This window comes from Bufo gargarizans, chromosome 1 (assembly GCF_014858855.1).
Source record: "Bufo gargarizans isolate SCDJY-AF-19 chromosome 1, ASM1485885v1, whole genome shotgun sequence".
Classification (NCBI taxonomy): domain Eukaryota; kingdom Metazoa; phylum Chordata; class Amphibia; order Anura; family Bufonidae; genus Bufo; species Bufo gargarizans.
In genome coordinates this window covers 459527699-459552906 of record NC_058080.1, presented here as the reverse complement: position 1 = coordinate 459552906, position 25208 = coordinate 459527699, and the positions used below count along the sequence as shown (strand labels likewise).

At 42.3% G+C, this 25208-nt stretch overlaps 1 protein-coding gene across 4 annotated transcripts in view; it reads left to right on the top strand.

The window, feature by feature from the left end:
• Positions 1–24698, top strand: part of CEMIP2 (cell migration inducing hyaluronidase 2) — a 102201-nt gene extending 77503 nt beyond the window's left edge. For 3 of the 4 annotated variants that reach the window (XM_044272905.1, XM_044272919.1, XM_044272912.1), the window contains 9 exons: positions 5116–5293; positions 14108–14323; positions 15779–15987; positions 16358–16531; positions 17242–17461; positions 19958–20059; positions 20742–20890; positions 22272–22378; positions 24112–24698. In XM_044272905.1, coding sequence (XP_044128840.1) covers positions 5116–5293; positions 14108–14323; positions 15779–15987; positions 16358–16531; positions 17242–17461; positions 19958–20059; positions 20742–20890; positions 22272–22378; positions 24112–24308 — 1552 coding nt within the window. In that variant the 3' untranslated portion in view covers positions 24309–24698. Of the gene's footprint in view, positions 1–5115; positions 5294–14107; positions 14324–15778; positions 15988–16357; positions 16532–17241; positions 17462–17545; positions 17643–19957; positions 20060–20741; positions 20891–22271; positions 22379–24111 lie in introns of those variants that run through there. The other variant, XM_044272927.1, reaches the window with a different exon arrangement.
• Positions 24699–25208: the final 510 nt, after the last annotated feature.

Here is a 25208-nt window from a genome sequence, read left to right as displayed (position 1 = left end):
CAGTCCTTCGGCATCTTACGTGTGTTATGCCGGTCTTGTTCGGCCGATCTGCCGATGAGGTACAATGCTGTGGGTGGAAGCACTTCCCGAAAAAAAAGAGATGTTCACTGTTTGTCACATATGGGATGCGGATGTCGTCCTCCTGGTGCTAAAGGACGACATCCGTGTCCAACCTATCGCGAGACCCCAGAAGGGGAGCCGGACCTGCACGAGCGGCTACAGGCCGTGAAGACTCCAGGACAGGTAACGGCAGCTCTGGATGTTGTAAGTACGGCCACGTGGGACGCCACAGATGGCTCAATATCCAGCTGCCTAAATGAGATAGGTAGCCATTTTTCCATACCAAGACACACAGGATATAGCTGCCTAGAATGGAGCATTACTAATAGGCCTGAGATAGTATAAGGAGGTTCTCCACCTAAATATGGCAGTAATATAGAAAAAAAAATGGCTGCCGTATTTCTCTAACTAAATTCCTAGTCTGTACTTATAGTTGATTATTTAGGTGATTTCATTTAGCAGTGAAGCTGGGTGAGAACCAATATGGTTGCTTTTCTTTTCCAGAGACTCCTAAATATGAAATCTGATCATTTATGCAGTAAAACATCCCCTCGTATTTTCCACAAATTCTGCAATACAAATCTGAGTAATAAACAGTATTGCTGCCAATATAGCAGAAAATGATAGGACTACAAAATGAAGAGCATCTTTAAAGGGAATCTGTCACCTGCTTTTACCATTTTAAGCTGGCACCATCGCCATGTTCACTAAAGTACCTTATTTCCAGCAGTCTTTTTACTTTATTTCGTTTTGTCCTTTTGATATAAAAGCACTTTTTACGATATGCTAATGAGGCTCCAAGGTGCCCAGAGGGGCGTTTTTTTTTCCTTCTCCGGTGCCCAGTGACGCCCCCCTGCAGTGCCCAAGAACGCCTCCTGATCCTCAAATAACCTCCCACAGCCCCGGCAAACGGTTCCGCCCGCTCCCCACGTCATAGTCTACCTTCTAGAAATGCCCCGTCCTCCTTCCTGTCGGCGGCCAGAAAACTCTCGCAGGCGCAGTACCGCCTGCGGCCTGCGTGATGATCAAGCTCCTGAGGGCAACAGCCTCAAAAGTCTCACTGGGCATGCGCTGAGCCCAGTGATGTAACCTGAGCGCTGTTGCCCTGAGGAGGTTGATGATCGCGCAGGCCGCAGGCGGTACTGGGCGAGTTTTCTGGCCGCCGACAGGAAGAAGAACGGGGCATTTCTAGAAGCTAGAATGAATGCCAGCTCCGGCATTCCGGCAAGTGATCAGGATTTTTGGCCGGAGATAAAACTGCAGCATGCTGCGGTTTTTTTCTCCATCCAAAAAACGTAAAAGGGACTGAACTGATGGATCCTGAACGGATTGCTCTCCATTCAGAATGCATTAGGATAAAACTGATACGTTTTTTTTGCCAGTATTGAGCTCCTGTGACGGAACTCTATGCCGGAAAACAATAACGCTAGTGTGAAAGTACCCTTAATGAGTTTCACTCCAGATTTATTATTGAGACTTTAAAAAAATAAAATAAAGTTGAAATCTTACTCCAGGAGGAGGTGGAGCAGGAAAACTGGAGGAGCTTCTCTAGACAGAAGTGTTGGGACTAAGGATAAGACAAACTTATCAGGTAACATGAGGCATTTGATAAATGTGGCATAAAGTCCTCCAACGTAGACTCGAGCAAAGCTGACTTAACATTTTCCCCTTATGATAAATCCCCCCTGGGTGGTTTTAATTAACAGGGCCCATAGAGTGCTTTGTATAGAAATACTATAGAGAAATTAGATACACATTTCTCAGTGTGGAAATCATTGAAATAGCTTTCCCATTGTTCATTTTAGATATGTTTGGGTCGTGTACTTAAAATCAGCGCAGTATTAAAAATGAATGTGAAGAAAATAGTTGAAACAGACCTTATGGCTGGAATGGTCTCTGTGTATTTGTTCTGTAGTGAATTAATGGAATGCTTTCTAATGACTGCTTCTTGGAAAGCTTTCTTCCAAATTGTACTTTACGTGAGTGTTGTGGACCATCATTCTTCATATGATTGTATCTTTCATAGTTCAGTAATCATGCCTCAGAGATTGTGTTACTTATGCTGAATTAAAGGGAACATGCCATCAGAAAATGACCTACTGTTTAAAGGTAACCTGTCCCCACAAAAGGAAGGGGCTGAGCAAATAGACATAGTTGTGTGGGAGAAGATTCAGCCATACTTGTATTTTGTTCTCCCTGAGCTCAGTAGCCATGTAGACAGTAGTTTAGGTGACTGACAGCCTTCCCTGTATAAGTGTGTATACATAGATAGCTGTCAATCACTGATGGGACCACCCACCGTGCTCAGAAAGAGCAGAGATTTAATTCAATAAACTACAATTCATACTGAATCATTTCCCATGGTTATATAGATATAGATATATATATAATTTCTGGTAGCAGAAATAGAGAGAGAAGTGTGGGAGCACCAGTCTACCAGTACAGCCAGGTCTTTCGCCATTAGGTGGGTGTAAGCAAGCGCCAGGGACTTTGAACTTTGAGAGGCCCTGGACAAAAAAAAATAAGTGGCCCCCATGTTGTAGATGGGTCCAGAGTGACAGAGGCGGGGCAACATAGGTAGATGGAGCCAACTCGAGTAGCCTGGGTCAATAATACCATAGTGCAGCACAAAGTACTTTCTCAGCGGAACCAAATAACACAGCGCAGCACAAAATACCTACCTAGAAGCTGTCCCTCTGTGGTGGCCAGCACCAGTGCCATGTTCTGTCCTCCTTAGGAAGGTAGATGTTGGCCACAGCACCAAATTAGCCCTAACTTCAGCATGCTGCCTGGTCTTCCCCAAATGTCGACCCTATAGTGCCACCAGTAGTATGCTTCCTAAGTAACAAGAAAATAAGAAAACAATCAAATACCCAAGTCATGTCTTCAAGTAGCTGCCTCTAATGCAGCCTCCGGTGTCTCTGCCTAATTTGTACACTTCCGCATATAGTGGCCTATGACGGTGAGGAACAGGGCATACTTGTGTACCAGGCCATGGACTTCCATGCCCCATTGCAGTATTCAACTGTATCACACAAGGATAGAGATACAATTGAATTCAGGAGGGCACTTGTGGCCCCCAGCAGTACAGAAGTAACTGATGCTCCCAGTGTTAATTACCATTGAGAGCATCAGATCATTTTGTACCTGGTCAGCAGCAGTGAGGAGGGCCTGGGCGGCCCCCTGAGCTTTGGCCAACTTGGAAAATTCTCTGTAGGGCCTATGGCCAAGACCCCCCCAGCCAGGTATGCAATGCCTTAAAGATGGGTGTGAAGCAGCCAGAATGAGCTCTCTAGCTGGAGACACATGAAAGATCTGTATGAGAGAAAAGACAAAAGTCATCTCGAGCAAATCTTACAAGCATAGACAGTATATATGTGTGTGTATATATTTGCTCCTGCTCAGTGTCATGCTGCCTGCAGATTACACTGCATTTTCATTTTGACAGGTCTTTAACTTAAAGGGTTTCTCTCACTTCAAGTAAGTGGCTTTTATCATGTACAGAAAGTTTATACAAGGCACTTAGTAATGTATTGTGATTATCCATATTGCTTTCTTTGCTGGCTGGATTCATTTTTCTATCGCATACACTGCTCGTTTCCATGGTTACAGACCACCCTGCAATCTCAGTGGTGGTCGTGCTTGCACACTACAGGGAGAAGCACCAGCCTATGAGCACTCCTACAGTCCCGGCCACCAGAGAGGCTGATGCTTTTTCCTACAGTGTGCAAGCACGACCACCACTAATGGATTGCAGGGTGGTCTGTAACCATGGAAACGAGCATGTATAATGTGATGGAAAAATGAATCCAGCCAGCAAAGGAAGCAATATGGAGAATCACAATACATTAGTAAGTACAGTGTATTAACTTTATCTACGTGATAACTGCCACTTACTGAAGTGAGACAACCCCTTTATGTTAAACATTTTAGAATTTTTGATGATCTTTTTAGGGAGATTTTTTTTTTTTCTTTTTAGTTTTTATCTAGCATAAAATCCTGCACTTTCTGCATTGGCCACCAAGGCTGACACTTCCTGTTCTGTATAGATCACTTTTGAGCAGTCATCTCATCATAAGCCCAATGACAGATACTGCCTATATATAGCTAACAAAGGATCACACCATAATGGGTGATGACACAGCTTATCTACTACAGTGACCTTTGCACAAGACTAGAACACTCTCCCATAGAAGTCTTCTGTCTATGGTCCATGTGACTGCTGTCTCTAGATCACTTTAGCCGCTCATGCTAGGTGGCTGCCCTCATGCAAAATAACATTTAAAAAAAATCTGCAATCAGGAAATCAAAGCTGATTAGTAAACGTGCGTCAGAATTAGGTTTTAATTGGTAAAAAGCACATAGGTGACACATTACCATTCAAATGTTCTACTGAAGTATGGTTTATTGGTTTAATGCATTTTCACACTTTTTTATTTATTTTTTTATAATTTGACCCTGGGCTTTTATTTTATTTTATTTTATTTTCAAAATCAGTTTTTTGAGAGTAACAGGTAAATCCAGTAAGCCAAGTAGAGGAAAATGTCTTTCACCAAAAGATTCAGAGAATGATTTAAAAAATCTTGTCTGGAAGTCTAGACCCCACTGAGCTGATGTCTGTGGTCACACTTGTTAATCCACGGTGACATGTTTGGGTCCTTCAACCATTTCTAATTTAGCTGCTGCTGCCGCCAAACATTCTAAGGGATTTCTGGACTTTTTTGGGCATTATTTTTCTGCATTATAATGACAGATAGACATTATAGAGGAGTTCCTACCATGTATTATATGATCGGCCATATGAGTATATTGAATGGGGGGCACAAAGAGCTGCTGTCTGGATGTTGGGGGAAGATTGACACAGAACACCTTTTGAAAGTGAAGCCAGGTCAGACAAACCCTTTAATTCATAACTATTGCAGTGATTATCGTGGTGAGGAGCCTCTACTACAGATGGGGGCGCACACGCTGTACACAAATCATGGCACGTATTGAACCATCTTTTGCTTCCACATCTTTAGCACCCTAACAGTCTAATCTGTGATTGCCTTCCAGAACTTTCCCCATCAGAGGCTTCCAGATTTATGATGGGCCGATTCGTCTTACGAAGAGTACTTTTAAAAACTTTGTGCCGACGTCTGACCGCTATACAAGCGCTATTGGCTTCCTAATGAAAAATCAATGGCAACTCACTCCTAGGAACAATGTTTCATTCCTTAAATTTGGAGCAAATGTAAGTATCTAATCTCTTACTTTACCTTCTTGCAAGACTTCCAATTTGTTGGTGTTCCTCTACATTCCCACCACTTTGTACTGACTCTACAGTATAGCAGGTGTGAGCCTGCCCATTATGGCTGTTCCTTCATACAGTATATGCTAGTGTTTGTTGTAATAAGTTGTAGTCTGAATATGAATGGGTCAAATCTAGATGGAAGGATAGCCATGATCAGAGAATATACAATGTACATGCATTAAAGTGGTTGTCTTGCAAGACAATCCCTTTCAAAATTGGCCCCTGGACTGACCAAGTGACTTCTCCCACTCCCAGGACCCCTAGCAAACGGCTAATTTTGCTGGGGAAAGCTGTGAGAGGTGAAACACCGTATTACATCAATACTGTTCATTGTCATACATGGACAGCTTAAGTCCTCCAGAACAAAGCGGCTCTCCGTTCAGGCTAATAGAAGAGGGGTTGGACCCGCTCTATGACATCTGTGTGCCATAGTGGGATACATTGATAGAAACTCCCTTCTTGAGACAACCCATTTAAAAGGTTTGCTAGATATTTCTTCTGGCCTCCATCTCTTCAGGTTGACCTATGGGAGATGTAGTTTTCCTTGAGGGCTCATAGAAACATAGAAACATAGAATGTGTCGGCAGATAAGAACCATTTGGCCCATCTAGTCTGCCCAATATATCTGAATCCTATGAATAGCCCCGGCCCTATCTTATATGAAGGATGGCCTTATGCCTATCCCATGCATGCTTAAACTCCTTCACTGTATTTGCAGCTACCACTTCTGCAGGAAGGCTATTCCATGCATCCACTACTCTCTCAGTAAAGTAATACTTCCTTATATTACTTTTAAACCTTTGCCCCTCTAATTTAAAACTGTGTCCTCTTGTGGTAGTTTTTCTTCTTTTAAATATGCTCTCCTCCTTTACAGCTTGAGGGAGAGCCAGTAGAGGACTTGACATTATGAAAAATGTGTTATTGTTCATTATTTGAGTTATTGCCATCTGCTTGTCAAATGTGGCAGACTACGTAGGGGAACGTGTCCCTGAATCCTTTGGGGTAGAGCATCGCCTTATCTATCTATATTAATAGCAGCTGGGGAATCCAGGAGGTGGTGGATCGACGGCATAAAGGACGCTTTCAGATCCAGCCAGCTCCAGTCATAGGCACAGTTTTCAGGATGGTAATTCTTTCCAGAAGTGCAAACGCTGAAGCTGCAAATGTTGTTCCAATCCCGGATGGGGATAGGATTCTCTTCTAGCCGGACTATTTAATGTCTGTCTGAGGGGTTACCAGATACTTTACACTGCTTAACAGCAGTGGAGTTTGCTGTTTATTTAGAAGTTTGGATATTTTTCAGTTTCTCTAGGTCGCTCGTAGCGGTGAAATGTTTTCTCCATGTGAGAGGACATGGCAGTGGTCCCTGTGCATATAGAGGTATTCAGCAGAACGGCAGCTCTTCTTCCACTGCCTGATTCTGCAGATGTGAACTCTTTCCCAGCGCTGTGTGTAGCCGATGATGTCATTACCACCAACAGGATGCTTTATGAATGTACAGTTCTCTTAACCCCTTCAAGACCTCTCCATGCATTGACTTTTCAGCTTTAGGCCTTGCTTTTTGCACCGATTTTGTGGCACATTTATTAACATTTCTTTTACATTCATTTATAATTTGGAAGAAACTCCAAAAACCAAGGGGTTATTTTTCATTTCAAAATTGTTATTCACTATGATGTAATATCTGCCTGGTGCAGTAAACTGCCAAATGGCCAAAAAGTAAGCAGAATAGTATGCTTGCAGAATACAGTACGTCTAGGGGTTGTCCCCCAATCGACAGTTGTGTTACAGGGCTGAAACTATCCAAAAGGTAGGTTATAATGTGCTTTTTTCATGTTAATGCTGTACTTTGCTGTCTCCAGCAATCCTATATAATTTTAATGGAGCGGTGTCGCGCATGCTCGGCTGCCACTCCTTTCAAACGACTCCTCAATGTGGTTGTTCACTGAAGAGGAACAGAGTCTCGGGATCCCCTTTCTAGTGATCATGGCGGGGCCTCCAGGGATCAGACATTTATCACCTATACTGTGGAAAGGTGATGAATGTCCAGTATAGGAAAATCCCTATAGCCCTTTCCCCAACACACAACCTATATGTATGTACATACATACACTTACTGATGCATGCACATGTCTTGGTGACCATATGGGTGACTTTGCAGGACAGTCTAATGTCTGTGGGAAACAGATATATTTTGTTACGAAGGACAGTTATTCATCAAGGATGATATCAAACAAAATATAGTGGTCTGGATAGAACAGTATGTAAGTGAGTGAATTCCATTTAGCAGTAGTGAGAAGCCTAAATTTACCCCTATGGGTTATGCTGTGATTGATGTCAAAATTAGACCCAGCCCTGTACCTCACATGGAGAGATCTCCTTTTTCATTTCTCCAAATAGACTTATTTCAGGCTGGTAGCTCAGGGGTGTGTCCTTTCTCAGGGAGCATGTTCTGTCTGCTTCAGCTCTCTTCCTATCACAGCTCAGGGGTGTGTCCTTTTTCAGGGAGCGTGTTCTGTCTGCTTCAGCTCTCTTCCTCTATCACAGATCAGGGAGTGTGTCCTTTCTGATGTAATCCTTCATTGTAACTGTCATCACAGCTTCTAACAGAAGCTGTAGCTGGTGACAGTTGCAGATTTAAACTGAGCATGTGCGACCACATTCCTGAGGTGGACAAGAAATAAGGAGAAGAACAAACAGGCGGCGCCATACAGATACATTTTATTGAGGAGCTCAGTGACCATACCAAATTTTTAATTACACGCAATTACAAAAGTCTTCAGATCCAGGCGCTGGTTTGAAAAATGCATAATATTATTTATGGGACAACCCCTTTTAACCACTACATATGCGTCATGGCAGTCTGTGAATATACAGGCAGTTGCAGTATTTGGGATGTACGGTATAATTTAGTACATTGTGAATTTTCTCCATACATAATAAACATACAATATTTGGCACCATTTCGCCATATAACATGTGACATTGCATACGTTCTTCTGCGTTGCTTAATTATTGACCACCAAGAAAAGGATTGTTTCTTCACTCTTTGGACTCTATGTGGAAATCTGGCATGGAGCAGACAGCTTCTCTTGATTATAGCAATGTTTCCTTTGTATATTTTACTATGCCTTTAGACCAGATTTCCTATATTACACTATGTAGGTTAATAACACATGTCTTTGCTTAAGCTGAAGAACATATTGTAGTAATGTAAGATCTTCTGTTTTGAATTAGTAGAATTGATCTCTTTAAAAAACAACATGTATTTCTTAAGGCTGATCATGAGGACCTGCTGTTTTTTATGTTTATTCCCTTATGCTAATAGTTACACTATGTCCTTGTGTCCACGTGACAGCTGCTTTACATTGCTGAGGCCAGTGATTGGCTACAGCAGTGCCTTGGGTATGTGGGTACATCACTGCTGCAGCCAAGACAGGGACATCATGGCTTTAGCAATAAAGGAGGGTATATGTTTTTTAATTAATTTATTGAAAATGCTGTCTTAATGACTGAGTCTTTTAAAATAATTCGGACAAGCCCTTTAAAGAAAACCTTTCAGCTCTCTTGACATGTCCAAGTATTTGCCCCCTTACAGATTTCTTTCATTTTTGCACATTTGTCACACTAAAATGTTTCAGATTATCTAACAAATTTAAATATCAGACAAAGATAACTTGAGTAATTACAAAAATCAGTTTTTAAAGGGAACCTGTCATCAACTTTTTGCTGAGCTCACTGAGGGCAGTATAAAGTAGTGACAGAAATGCTGATTTCTGCGGTGAGTCACATATCAGCTAAAAGTAAGTGGCTGCCGAGAACCAGCATCATAATCATTGCAGTACAGGCCTTGAGAAGAGTCAAATCTACCTGAGAAGAGTCCTGGTTACTCATAATCTCCTGCTCTCATCCCCTCCCTGATGATGGTTGGCAGTTCTCTCCTAGAGAGAAAGGGAGAAAACTAGGTAGAAGACTGTCAATCATCAGCAGGTGGGCAGGAGAGCAGGAATTTATGACTAAGGGCTCATGCACAGGACCGTATGCCCTCCGAGACATACGGTCCGTGAGCGGGCCATATGTCCCGGAGTGGCATTGATCGTGCGCACGGGAGCGCACAGCATCATAGATTACAATGATGCTGTGCACGTCGGGCCGCCCGCGGGGCTATTGTCCCGCACTCATAAGATGTTATGAGTGCGGGACAACAGTCCCGCGAGGATGCCTGACGTGCACAGCATCATATATTACAGTGTATGCCGCTTCGGGACATATGGCCCACTCACGGACCGTATGTCTCGGAGGGCGTGTGCATTAGCCCTAACCATGACTCTTCTCAGGTAGATTTGGCTCTTTTCCAGGCCTGGGCTGCAATGATTATGATGCTGGTTCTTGGCGACCACTTACTTTTAGCTGATGTGTGACACACCGCTGACATCAGCATTTCTGTCACTACTTTATACTGCCCTCAGTATGGTCAGCATAAAGTTGATGACCGGTTCCCTTTTAAATGATGATTTTGTTTATTAAGGGAAAAAAGCTATCCCAAAACAGCCTGGCCCTATGTGAAAAAAATAATCCTCCCTGCCCCCCCAAGCCTGATTACTGCCATACCTGTAGAATCAAGAAATCACTTAAACAGAACCTGTCTGACAACATGAAGTAGGCCATAAGATCTAAAAAAGCAACACATCATGCCCCGATCTGAAGACATTCAAGAACAGATGAGAAAGATTGACATCTATCAGACTGGAATGGGTTACAAATACATTTTTAAGGCTTTGGGACTCTAGCGAACCACATTAAGAGCTATTATACACAAACGAAAAAAACATGGAAGAGTGGTGAACCTTCCTAGGAGTGGCCGGCCTACCAGAATACAGGAGGTCACCAAAGAACCCAGAATAACATCTAAAGCGCTGCAGGCCCCACTTGCCTCAGTCACTGTTCACATGATTGAACAACAACAAAGAGATCAGGCAAAAGTAGTATCCATGGGAGAGTTCCAAGACAAAAACCACTGCTGACCAAAAAGAACACAAAGGCCAGTTTCACATTTGCAAAAAAATATCTTGATAATCCCCAAGCCTTTTCTGAAAATATTCTGTGGACTGACAAGACAAAAGTGGAACTTTTTGGAAGTTGTGTGTCCTGTTACAACTGGTGTAAAACTAACACAGAATTTCAGAAAAAGAACATCACCCCGACAGTCAAACATGAGGGTGGTAGTGTGATGGCCTGGGGCTGCTTTACTGGACAACTTGCTGTAATTGATGAAACCATGAATTCGGCTCCCTTCCAGAAATTCCTGAAAGAGATTGTCCGGCCATCAGTTTGTGACCTTAATCACTTCAACCCCGCTAGCTAAAACCCCCTTCATGACCAGGCCACTTTTTACACTTCTGCACTACACTACTTTCACCGTTTATCGCTTGGTCATGCAACTAACCACCCAGATTAATTTTACCTCCTTTTCTTCTCACTGATAGAGCTTTCATTTGGTGGTATTTCATTGCTGCTGACATTTTTACTTTTTTTGTTATTAATCGAAATTTAACGATTTTTTTGCAAAAAAATGACATTTTTCACTTTCAGCTGTAAAATTTTGCAAAAAAACGACATCCATATATAAATTTTTCGCTAAATTTATTGTCCTACATGTCTTTGATAAAAAAAAAATGTTTGAGTAAAAGTTATAGCGTTTACAAACTATGGTACAAAAATGTGAATTTCTGCTTTTTGAAGCAGCTCTGACTTTCTGAGCACCTGTCATGTTTCCTGAGGTTCTACAATGCCCAGACAGTAGAAAACCCCCACAAATGACCCCATTTCGGAAAGTAGACACCCTAAGGTATTCGCTGATGGGCATAGTGAGTTCATAGAACTTTTTATTTTTTGTCACAAGTTAGCGGAAAATGATTTTTATTTTAATTTTTTTTTTTCTTACAAAGTCTCATATTCCACTAACTTGCGACAAAAAATAAAAAATTCTAGGAACTCGCCAAGCCCCTCATGGAATACCTTGGGGTGTCTTCTTTCCAAAATGGGGTCACTTGTGGGGTAGTTATACTGCCCTGGCAATTTAGGGGCCCAAATGTGTGAGAAGTACTTTGCAATCAAAATGTGTAAAAAATGGCCTGCGAAATCCGAAAGGTGCACTTTGGAATGTGTGCCCCTTTGCCCACCTTGGCTGCAAAAAAGTGTCACACATCTGGTATCGCCGTACTCAGGAGAAGTTGGGGAATGTGTTTTGGGGTGTCATTTTACATATACCCATGCTGGGTGAGAGAAATATCTTGGCAAAAGACAACTTTTCCCATTTTTTTATACAAAGTTGGCATTTGACCAAGATATTTTATTTTTTGACACAAGTTAGTGGAATATGAGACTTAGTAAGAAAAAACAAACAAAAAATATATATATTTCCGCTAACTTGGGCCAAAAAAATGTCTGAATGGAGCCTTACAGGGGGGGGATCAATGACAGGGGGGGTGATCATTGACAGGGGGGGTGATCAATGACAGGGGGGGTGATCAATGACGGGGGGTGATCAATGACAGGGGGGTGATCACCCATATAGACTCCCTGATCACCCCCCTGTCATTGATCACCCCCCTGGTAAGGCTCCATTCAGACGTCCGTATGATTTTTACGGATCCATGGATACATGGATCGGATCCGCAAAACACATGCGGACGTCGGAATGGAGCCTTACAGGGGGGTGATCAATTACAGGGGGTGATCAGGGAGTGTATATGGGTGATCACCCGCCTGTCATTGATCACCCCCCTGTAAGGCTCCATTCAGACGTCCGCATGTGTTTTGCGGATCCGATCCATGTATCCATGGATCCGTAAAAATCATACGGACGTCTGAATGGAGCCTTACAGGGGGGTGATCAATGACAGGGGGTGAATAGGGAGTGTATATTGGTGATCACGCCCCTGTCATTGATCACCCCCCTGTAAGGCTCCATTCAGACGTCCGCATGTGTTTTGCGGATCCGATCCATGTATCCATGGATCCGTAAAAATCATACGGACGTCTGAATGGAGCCTTACAGGGGGGTGATCAATGACAGGGGGGTGATCAATGACAGGGGGGTGATCAATGACAGGGGGTGATCAGGGAATCTATATGGGTGATCACCCGCCTGTCATTGATCACCCCCCTGTAAGGCTCCATTCAGACGTCCGTATGTGTTTTGCGGATCCGATCCATGTATCCGTGGATCCGTAAAAATCATACGGAGCCTGACAGGGGGTGATCAGGGAGTTTATATGGGGTGATCAGGGGTTCATAAGGGGTTAATAAGTGACGGGGGGGGGGGTGTAGTGTAGTGTGGTGTTTGGTGCGACTTTACTGAGCTACCTGTGTCCTCTGGTGTTCGATCCAAACAAAAGGGACCACCAGAGGGCCAGGTAGCAGGTATATTAGACACTGTTATCAAAACAGCGTCTAATATACCTGTTAGGGGTTAAAAAAAAATCACATCTCCAGCCTGCCAGCGAGCGATCGCCGCTGGCAGGCTGGAGATCCACTCGCTTACCTTCCGTTCCTGTGAGCGTGCGCGCCAGCGTGCGCGCGTTCACAGGAAATCTCGGGTATCGCGAGATGACGCGCCGATGCGTCCAGGAGGAGTAAATCAACCACCTCCCGGACGCATCGGTGCGTTAGGCGGTCGGGAGGTGGTTAAAGGGCACTTATCATGTAGAGAAAGTTAATACAGGGCACTTATTCATGTATTGTTATTATCCATATTGCTTCCGTTGCTGACTGGATTCATTTTTCCATCAGATTATACACTGCTTGTTTCCATGGTTATGACCACCCTGCAATCCATCAGTGGTGGTCGAGCTTGTACATTATAGGAAAAAGCACTGGCCTCTCTGGTGGCTGGGACCATGGGAGGGAAACTAGGCTAGTGCTTTTTCCTATTGTGTGCAAGCACGACTACTGCTGCTGGATTGCAGGTGGTCGTAACCATGGATACGAGCAGTGTATAATGTGATGGAAAAATGAATCCAGCCAGCAAAGGAGGCAATATGGACAATCACAATCCATTAGTAAGTGGGTCGTATTAACTTTCTCTACATAATAAATGCTATTAGCTGAAGTGAAACAACCCCTTTAAGCTCAATGATCCGAAGCACACCATCATGTCCACCTCTGGCTAAAAAAAAAAAAAAATTACGTTTTTGGAGTGGCCTAGTCAAAGTCCAGTTACATCCGAAGTTGCTTCGTTCATAACTTCGGATTAATGCTGTATGGAGATCCATCTTCGTACAGTATTAGACTGTATGGGCTCGATGAGCCGAAGTTAATTATTCGCAAAGTCGCCCGTAACTTCGGTAATTGATTTTTAAAGTGAAAAACCACTTTAAAACTGAACTCTGCTTTGGTTCCGACTGGTACCTCTGCTTCGCTCATCTCTAGTCCAGACTTAAGTCCAGTGTTGCAAACGCTTGATTTCAGTTGTTGCAGCCAAGGGTGGCGCAACCAGTGATTAGGTTTAGGGGGCAATTGGTTTTCTCACATAGGGCCAGGTTGTTTGGGATAGCTATTCTCCCTTTATAAATGAAATCGTCATTTAAAAACTAAAGATATCGGTAAGGGGGCAAATACACTGTATATGTGTTTTTATGTGTGTGTGTGTGTGTGTGTGTATATGTGTATATATATAGATAGCATCTTCTCTTAGAACTCTGTGCTATTCCTCCTTTAGTCTTCCTTATTTTTTTCATTATTACATTACAGGTTTCATTGAGGGCATACTTTGGTCAGTCTGGGCCATGGTTTGAAACCGGTGATATGGACGGAGACAAAAACTCTATCTTCCATGATGTGGATGGATCTGTATCAAATTATAATGATACTTATGTGGCAAGAATGGACAACTTTTTGGTCAGACATCCCAAGTGTGTCAATATTACAGAATGGAATGGGGTCATCTGTAGCGGAAAATATGCACAGGTTAGATTACTGAAAATGAGTGACCCTTTTTTTGTTTTCTCTTATTTTACATGCTGATTTAAATGCTTTTGTTATTCTGGCAAAATAATGATGCCAGTCCACTAGGGCAGTCAGTGGCAGAAAGCTGCTTTCTAGCAGTGTGACATGCAGCTGCCACACTGAATGTAGGTGCACATACTTACAACATATTCAAAGGAAAATACAGACCGCCAATAAATAGTCGTTTGGTAGATGGTCCCCGCTCTTTTCTGTGGTTTGCTGGGTCCATATACTAATATAAAGAGTGTCTTCTGCAAATGTTTCATTTGTGTTTATAGAATCTGCAGTAAAGCAAATTGAGGCTTCTAAAAAGTGATGTTATTAGTGATCCCTCAAGATACAATGGTCTCAATATACAATATGTTCAGCATACAATGGTCTTTTCTGGGCCATTGTCAATAGAAACTAGTCTCACCATACAATACTCCGGCTCAGACCCAACAAATTGGGATGGTGATTTCTCTGGTAAACACCGGTTTTGGTTGTCTAGTAGCTCCTCTTACACTACAGTGCAGTACTATATGTCATGTGCTGCCCTCTATCTGTGCCAGGTTGAGTTCCTCCTTTTGGATGAGCTCCTGTCCTCATCATAGAAAGTGATTTACAGTTTTCATCATCTATTCCTGTTGTGCATAAGGATTATTTTTGTCTTAGTTATCTGCCTATTTTTTTTATACATTTTTATTTTCTGTTAGGCTACTTTCAACGAACGCATCCGTTCAGATAATACGTTCTGAGCAGATGCATGTGGTTGTATTATCTAAACGATCTGTCTTGGCTATGTTAAAGATAATACAAACAGATACTGAACGGATGCATGCGGTTGTATCTGTTTGTATTATCTTTAACGTAGCCAAGACGGATTCGTTCAGATAATACAACCGTCTGCATCCGTTCAGAACGTATCTGTTTGTATTATCTGTAACATATCCAAAATGGATCTGTCTTGAACACCATTGAAAGTCAATGGGGAACGGATCCATTTTCTATTGCGCCAGATTGTGTCAGTGAAAACTGATCCGTGCCCATTGACCTACTTTGTTTTCCAGGATGGATTAGTTTGGCTCAGTTTCGTCAGACAGACACCAAAGCGGATTGGAGACAGAACGGTGGCTAACTGATGCATTCTGAGCGGATCCTTATCCATTCGGAATGCATTAGGGCAAAACTGATCCGTTTTGGACCTCTTGTGAGATCCCTGAACGGATCTCACAAACGGAAACCAAAACGCCAGTGTGAAAGTAGCCTAACCTTGGGATGACATTTTAAGGCTCTGGAACCAATTGCTAGTTTTCTATAGTTAAAATGGGTTCAACAGACAGTAGTTGTCCAGGAACCAATTAACATTGTAACTTGAGAGACCACTGTACCGTTTTTTAAATGTCCATAACGTTATTCATGTATTTCCACCACAAGATCTATGTTCAAGCACGAAATCCCCAGAATCTCACCATGTCCATTGTGAGAGATGAGTATTCTTCCAATCCTATGACTCTTCGGGGAATCAACCAAAAGGCTCCTTACCAGCAATATCAGCCAGTGGTGATGTTGGAAAAGGGGTACACGGTTCACTGGAACACACAGTCTCCACAAACAACTCATCTTTACCTCATTAACTTTGACAAGTAAGCAAATTCCTTTTGCATAGTTCTTTTAGCTTTATCCTCTTCATTGCATAATCAAAAGTACCTGAACATTGCATCCAAAAAGTGTGGAGATTGTAGAACATTTTATTCCCAAAAAAATGTTGCCCTTTTCTTTGCAGTTTATAAGCCTCAAATCTCATAAATAGGGAGGGTCTCTACTAAATTTTAGAACATGATCTAGTTCTATTCATTAGTTCGATTAGACACTATTAGGTGATGAGTCTTGGTTTTGAGTAGGCAAATACATAGAGGAAACTGACTGGTGCTCTTGATTTTCTATGGAATATCATGGTTCCTTATGATGTCCTTCTCATAGATAGTAGTGAATTATGTGTTATTTATTTTATAGGGGGGACTGGCTTAGAGTTGGTCTGTGTTATCCTCCGGACACAATCTTTCAAGTGACGTCACAAATAGTCAAGACCCAAACGTTTCCTGTTGAAGAATATCAGCCAGTATCCTCCATAGAAGAACTGCAGAAGAGACGGACAGAGGGGAAATTCTTTTTTGATAACAGCACAGGGTAAGGTGTTTGCCAGATGACTGCTTTTGCTTGTATTGTGCAATTTTTTTTATTTTTGGGGGGAGTTTTTTTGTTTTTGTTTTGTTTTTACATTCAATAGAAGGTCTTTGAGATCCTGTCACTAAAGCTAGCCATACAACTTTAGATGGCCGTTGGCCATCTAATTTGTTAGGCAGACAGCTACGGTATTCCTCTCAATCTCTCATACAGACGGTATTCCTCCATATACACCATGCTTGGTTTGGTGTGGTGCGAGTGTTCTCAGTAGGGGAAGGTGAATAAGCTGCTGCCTGACACCAGGAGGACAAGTTACTTCACCATAATGAGCCATAGTGCTGCCTCATCCTACTCTTTGCTCTGCTTGTCAGGAATCATGATCCTGAATACAGGTGAATCTCTGGGGACTGGAGATGATGAGGAGACATGAGAGGAGGGAGGTGTGGCTAATGAGCAGCAGCACTTGTTTACAGTCTCCATTACCACAGTCTGTCCTGTCCATCCTCTCTGTACTTCATGTCTCTTCATGAACTAAATTACCCAGAGATTCAGCTAAAGTTATTAGCCTATTCATACTTTTAAAGATTCACTGTGAAATGGGTGTCATAACTGTGCAGCTACCAAGATAATTGGTGCTGGCAGTTAAATTAAGAGGACAGTTTAAATAATGTAATGGCTAGAATTTTTTATTTATTTTTCCCAATCCATTTTAGATTACTTTTCCTCTTTCTCCAAGCAAAACACAGCCGGGACAGCCACGGCTACTGCTCTTCTCAGGGATGTGAAAGAGTTATGATCAATGCCACATTTCGATCCAGAGCAACCGGCAACTGCATGACCAACGCATACCCTAAATATGCCAAAGCACCTTCCGCAACAAAACCAATGCCAGTTAAATCCACTGCAACTTGCACAGACTGTGGAGCATCCCAGGTACTTCTAAAGATACTTATTCATAAATAATTCTGCAGCTGGATCTCCAATATGTGACCAGCTGAACCTGACATCCCATTACAGGATGACCAACATGGACACACATGTGAACAGGTTGGAGGAAGTGCACCAGTTATATAGCGGCTCTTTACGGCACAGAAACCCAACACGAGAAGACTAAGTAATTTTTTCACAACATATATGAATTATTAGTCCTAACTTATTCATATGAAATCGGAGGCATATGGAGGGACAGTAGAGTCCTACACACATCCATAATTATCTCCATTATGGCTCTCTACAAGACCATATGCGTGAGGCTGAACTGAAAGATCATGTAACAGGAAAGGGTTAAATTGGCTTCACAGGAGAGAGAATATGTTAGAAACAATTACAAACGAGTTCTTCAGCAGTCAAGGATAGAAATCTGACTGTTCAGCGACAGAAGAATAGGTGCTGTTCACAAGTATAGGGATGGCTCTTGTGGTATAGCTGCACCCCCATGTTTGCGTTTTATGAGCAGAATGTCTCAGTAAAACTGGACCAATAACTAACTTTAAAATTCGATAAAAACTGTCTACTGGGAGCTTCAAATTTGCGAGGTTGACCTCCAGACGTTTGCTGAGAAATGAAGGAGTTGTAACTGTCCTTGTGCAAAAGGAACTTGACATGTTGAACTTTCAGGAGCTAAAGTATCTAGCAAAATCACCTGTACTGAGTGGTTCCTGGACTCCTTAGGAGACCGAAAGGTACAGTTAAGTTTTTATACCTATTTATGTGGCATCCAGTGTACCAAGTGTATTAAATTGGCTGGTCAGTGGTGATGTTGCAGGTTATGTAATTAGCCTTCAACACATGCTCTGTATTGAGATGTTTGTCATTTTGGCTGGGCTGCCAAACACCAATTTAAACTTCAGCCGCACACGGATGGCCGTGCTGAAGACATTCAGTCTTTTGTTTGAGGGAAACTGTGTTCCTGAAGTGTTGTAGGTGTCCTTGGTAAAGAGCAAATGAAGCATATCCCCTGAATTTCACTTCACTCTGTTTTTGGCTACTGCTTTTCCTACTGGAAATGTATGAATCTATTGCCGTTGGGTGTTTATAGTTGAAGGTGTTTCCCTGCATAGTCTTTCACTGTTCAATCATTGCTCACAGTGCCATACTGTATTATTATTATTATTTATTATTATTAAAGGGCCATTCATTCAATGGCGCTGTACATTTGATAAGGGGTATACATACATAATACAGACATTTGCAACAAGCATGAACAAGACGAGTTACAGACTGATACAGAAGGAGAGAGGGTCCTGCCCATGAGGGCTTATAATCTACAAGGTATGGAGGAAGGACACAGTAGGTGAGGGTGAAGCTGGTCATAGGGGTATAGCAGCAGCAGGGTCACTGGTTGTAGGCTTGCCTGAAGAGGTGGGTTTTCAGGTTTCTTTTGAAGGATTCCACTGTAGTTGAGATGTAGAGTGTTTGGGTAGAGAGTTCCAGAGTATGGGGGATGCACAGGAGAAATCCTGGAGGCTGTTGTGAGAAGAGGTGATAAGAGGAGAGGAGAGAAGGAGGTCTTGTGAGGATCGGAGATTACGTGTGGGTATGTATCGGGAAAGTAGCTTAAAGATGTAGGCAGGGGACAGATTGTGGACGGCCTTATATGTATTTGTTAGAATTTTGAACTGAATTTGCTGGACAATGGGGAGCCAGTGAAGGGATTGGCAGAGGGGGAGGCAGAGGAGTAACGGGGGGAGAGGTGGATAAGTTGGGAAGCAGAGTTGAGGTTAGATTGGAGGTGTGCAAGGCTGCTAGATGGAAGGCCACAGATGAGGATGTTACAGTAGTCTAGGCGGGAGATGAGATCATGTACAAGCATTTTTGCAGACTTGTGGTTGAGGAAAGCGTGAATGCAGGAGATATTTTTGAGTTGGAGGCAGAAGGTGGTGGAAAGGGCTTGGATGTGTGGTCTGAAGGAGAGGGCAGAATCCAAGTTCGTTCCAAGACAGCGGACTGGGGAGAGTGTGCAGCCATTGATTGTGATTGATAGGTTTGTTGGGGGGTTGAGCAAGATGGGGGAAATATGATAAATTCTGTTAGGCTCATATCCCTCTGACAATGGAAATGACAACACCAAGTTGTCAATTTTATCATTACATTTGCAGGAACATCATAACTCTGAGTTCTAAGAAATGATGCCCCTACATTTTTTCTAATGGAGAATTCAATTATTTATTTACTTAAAATCTGCATCTCTGGAGAGGTGACTGCACAACCAGACTGACAAATATGAGTAGTCTAATGGCCTATCTGTATGTACCCATATCTGGTGGAGGTCTAGCCTGATTGTCTAACTGTCTAACATGCAGCTAAATTTAATGGCTTGTAACCAAAGTAAAAATAAAATCTTTATTTGCACAATTTGTATATTTGCATTTCAGTGAATAAAATGGGAATTGTATGATTAACATTGCATATTTTATGCTCTGATTGTAGGTTGTCTTTACCAGCGATCCTCATAATACCTACCTCCCCGTGGAAATTCAATCCCTTAGTAAAGAAGAAATCCAACAAGGGGCTGCCGAGTCTTTTATTTCGGTAGGATACCATGTGGGCTGTCAAGTGGACGAGTGAGATTGTGAGGAGGAGTTGAGCAGCTTGATATTTATACTGGTGACTTTGGGCTTGTGAGTCCGGTGGGTGGTGTTACTCAATGACAGTCATTGTGGATCCAAAGATTGCTGTCAATCACACGCTGAAACAGGGCTTTACACCAAAGGATTCCAAATGACACAATATTTTCACGTCACCCTATACATGCATCTGCTCAGCACCTCCTGTTTAATACGTCTGTCTATAGATAAGGCAGTATGGTCGGTATGACAGGTTCCTTTTAAAGGGTTTACAAGGTTATTTCACCTTTTACTGTGACCATGGAGACTATAGAATTATTCGCGTTCTGACAACTGTGAAAATGTCACTATTTAGTTCTGCACAGAGAACAGCATTGTCCTTTGAGCATAGAAAATAAAATATTAGCTGTCCTACAAGTTATTGACTTTAACTTCTTGGCTGTCCTTCTGGCCAGGGATTTCTCTATTTTAGGCTCCTGCAGCAGTGAGGAAATGTACATGAAATTTAACTCTGAGTTTTCAGTCTCTTCAGAAAGATCTTTATTATAAGAAGTGTCATCATAGGTTTGGATGAGAGGTTATGAAAGAAAATTGCTTGTGTTCCTATTATGGTTGGCAATCTTTTTGTTGCTTTCATCCGTCTTCAGGTTAATGGCACCAAGTATTCCTTCCAAGAAGTTGGTTTATTCGTGGTTGTCATTGACGCTTGCACTGGAGCAGTAAAAGAAGACTTGTTCTTTCCGCAAGAAGATCTCGAGCGACTGGAAAAATATTTAGAAAATAAAATCCCTCAAAGGTATATGTTTATTTTTAGTCTTTCTCGGTTTTCTTGGGAACTTGTTCTGTCTTCAGAAAGTTAACAACGAGCACTGCATTGGTGGTAAATGCAGAAAAATGTTCACACTTCCACATTTAGGCTAGGGCTTCACAGAGACTTGGGATTTCTAGGTAAGCCACTTAAAATAGCAGTTTACCGCAACTCGCAAGTAACCAGATTCTCGATGATGGGGCTGAGACAGTAGTATGACAATCACAAGACTTCCATCCTGAGGACACAGAGAAACAGGAACATTTTACTTCTGAATTTCTCCAAAGGGTCACAGCTGTTCTCTGGAGGTCCCATCAGTGTGTCACCCTGTATTCAGCTTAACCAAAAAGTATTGTCTAAAGCACTTATAGTGGCCATAAACACAAGATTAAATTTGGGTGGAATGGCGGATTTCAACCATTCCGGCTGACTGTCGTTTGAAAAACTAGTGCGAACAAACATTCGCGATTGCTGACAGCAGACTCTTGTCTGCCTAACATGCCATCCGCCGTACTGGAAAACTTTGGCTGTTCATTGGCCGAAATTGAATCTTGATGGCATGATCAGCTGAATTCAGCCGATCACTTGCCATTGTGCTCAAACACCAGGGAGTCTGTTTTTTTAGAAAGAAACGGACTCCCTGGTTGGGCAGTTTAGTTGGTGGGATCATTCGTATGACCGATACCATGGATGACTGACCGCAATGTGGCCAATCGGTATCTCAAATGTGTGGCCAGCTTAAGGAGCATATTGACATCATGGGGGTGTCTCCTGCTTGGGAACCCCCTCAATAAGCTGTGTAGCAGCACTTCTCCATCTGCCAGACTTGAGCTGTCTTGTTTTGCAGGTATCTGAATGGCTGCCATGTCACACAACATGCCTAGTTGGCTGCGGCTTTCACCAGCAAAATCAGAAGTTTGCTGGGAGCAGGACCCTAAGGTTTCCTGCACACATTTTGGATTACGCAGGTTTTTTGTGTGCAGATTTTTGTTTAGGGGGAAATGCCACAGCATAATACAGTATCAGCAAAGTGAGTGAGATCTGTCAAATCTCATGTACACTTTACACATTTTTTTTCTACACGTAAAGTGACCTAACAATATTTTGTGCAGATTGTTAATGTGGATTTCACCCTTTTCAATGTAAAAGGTGAGATGGGGGGGAAACCTGCATCAAAATCCATAATTAACACATGCGGATTTGGTACAGAAACACTCAGCATGTGGGAAATGTGTTTGACAACCCAAAGCTGTGTGCAGGTAGCCTGATTTTCCTTGGCAGCCGCATTTCTAAAGGGCATTTTTATTTCTCTGTGATTGTTATTATAGTTGTTATTATACTTAGTCTGAATGTTTATTTTATGTACTAGATCAATAGTTGCCATTGCATCGCGTGGATACATTGTGGATTATGGGAATATTGCACATCAGCTGTACTCTCTCGGAACAGCCAAGCCAGCGTTTCTTCAGAAGAAAGGTAAGCAGTAAATGAAAGTACTGGGTTTATATGTACACCTGTAAGGCGGAGTTCAGTTATAGGAGCAGAAGTGCTGGATGTGGCACCTAGAGTTGGATCCCATTGACTGTAATAGGGCCAGGCATTTTACCACACAAATCAGTGCAGCATGCAGCGCTATTTTTATATATATTTTTTTAACTAAATAGGCCTCTAGCGGAACCTCTGATGCAGATGTGATAGAGGCCTAAACCACTTTTTCTCACATGTGCAGCTAAATGTATGTGGCAGTAACCAGAATCATTTACTGGGCTGTTGCCTTATAAAACATTATGTTCTGAGGATAGGCCGTCAATATCTGATGGGTGGGGATCTGACCCCCGGCACCCCTGCTGTTCAGCTGTTTAAAGAGAAGGCAGTGCTCATGCAAGCGTTACTTCCTCTTCAAGATTACATTGCAGGTCGCCTTAGAAGTCTCGGTGGCGCAGTGTAATTACACACCCATACTCTACTCACCCATTTTCTTGTACCTAATTTAAAGGGATATTCCAGTAATTTAAAGTTAGATGAGATTAGGGGGGGGGGGGGGGGGTCCTGGCTCTGGATTCTCCACTGGTCATCCAAACGGCAATGGTGCACCCCACGCGATGCCCTGAAATAAACAGAGAACAGGTTGAGCATGTTCACTGCTGCTCCTTTCATTTCTATGAGACTGCCGGAAATGGACAAGTACAGTGCACTGCTACTTCCAGCAGAGAGGGGATAACTTTAAATGACAGGAATACCCCTTTAAGCCATTTGCCAACTTTGTGACTGTTATTCACAGTGGGTGGAAATGTTGTAAATGAAATAAAATTTCAAACTTTATTAGGTATAGGTTAAAAAGAAGGGGGAGGGTGTGCGGTCCTACCTCAATGTGTATAAACATACATATAAACGACAATACAATGGTCAATCCTCTGAACTGTAAAGAAGGGCGGACAAGTAGCCCCTTAAATGGAATTATTGGCTGTATAAAGGGATATAACCCAGAGTGTATGCAGTTAGGTAAAGCTATACACTCTGCAGTGCGTTCAAGCTGGTATATCTAATGAGGCTGCTGTGACGCAGTATATCCTCCGGATAATACCAGCCGCTGCTAGTTCAGAGGTAAATAATCGCCAGACAAGTGAGTTATGCGAGGCCGGGATCTACTTCTATTCAGTGGGTAACATATTGCTAGCCTCCCCACCAATACTATATAGTCCCCTCACTGCGTCTATTGTAAAGTAACCAAGTTCCCTGGCTGCTAAAACATAGCGGCTGTCTACCCTATCCCCACATCAGGGGCTTGTGTTGAACCTGCACCCTATTCTCTGCTCTACGTTTCGCCATGGAGGCTCATCAGGAGCTAGGAAACTGGATTTCAGGACAGACAAACAGACATATAGAATGCCGTTTGCCTTGTGTGGCGAGGCTGCGGCATCAGCACTAGGGTTCACAAACTTGAATTTTTATGCATTTTGCAATATTACACTTTGATGCATAATTGCATGAAGGTGCTCATGCTAGTGATATTTTCTTGTCTTTTCTTTCAGAAAATACGGTGTATACATTTTTAATATAACTCAGGCATTATTTGTGTGTGTCAAAAGTTTAACAACACCATTTTGTTAAAAAGTGTATACCCAGGAAATTTTGATGACAATTGAAGCATGTTTCCCATGTTTTTCAAAATGAACCATTTATAATCTTCATGATATCTGCTTTTTTAGGTAGCATTGCCTTCATTGGATACAATGGAAAGTTTAAACCACCTTGGACAAGACTGTTCATGAGTCCTGAAGGGCAGGGCTTGGGACTACTGGATAGCTACCTCCCTTTACAGCATGATGCCTATGAATGTCGAAGAGTCCTCTCAAAGAAAAGAAAAGATATGGAACTATTGAAGAGAGCTTTAACTACACATTAGATTAATATATGCCTTCAAGGGCATGTTAAGCAAAAATGTGAACTAACTTATTTAATTTATGGCAGTTACACTGTTATCCAGCATAAGCCACATTGCTGTGTTTCTTACAGCTGTGGGCCGAAAATCCAAGCCCCACGCCAGTGCACCTTCTAGTTGTATATAATCCTTAATGAGTTCTTTTTAATGACTGTGTTGTAAACCTGGGTTTTGCAGATCTTATGATTTTTGGTGGTTTTGTATGCGCTGTAAACTGTATTTTTTATACTTTTTATATTACTGATTTCATGGTGTAAATGTTGTGGATATGACTGGAAGCATTTTTAAGTGTGTCTTTATTTGCACAGTGGTTTACATGAAAGATATTTATCATTAAAATTCTTTCTAAAAGTCTCTGATGATGGTATTGACTGATCCGTGGAGGTTTATGTACATATTCCCTGCCTTTCACTTCTCTACACAAGCATAGGTTTTGCTACAATGGAAGCAAACTTTACATAGAAATATTACAATTAGAACAGCAGGAAAACACCCCAGACATATTGACGTGTTAAGTTTGCTGTAGTAACATAGGGGGACATTTATCAAATGAGATGTAGGATTTGTGGTTTGAAAAAGTCACAAGCCATGGCAACTGTGTACTTTTCTGCGATATTTGGTCAATTTCGTGATCCTCGCCACTTTTCAAAGTGGTCAATGTTTAAGGGCTAAAAGTGAGATTAGACCTGGATTATGGCTCATTTACTATGTGTGACTTTTGCTAAAGTTGCAACCTATGCCAGGCAACCCCCTGGTCTACTTTTACATATATAAGCCACGTTGCACTCACACCAAATATATTATTAAGGTGCACCATTTCATAGATGTGGGGCAGGCACTCAAAGACAGGCTTATAACGGACAC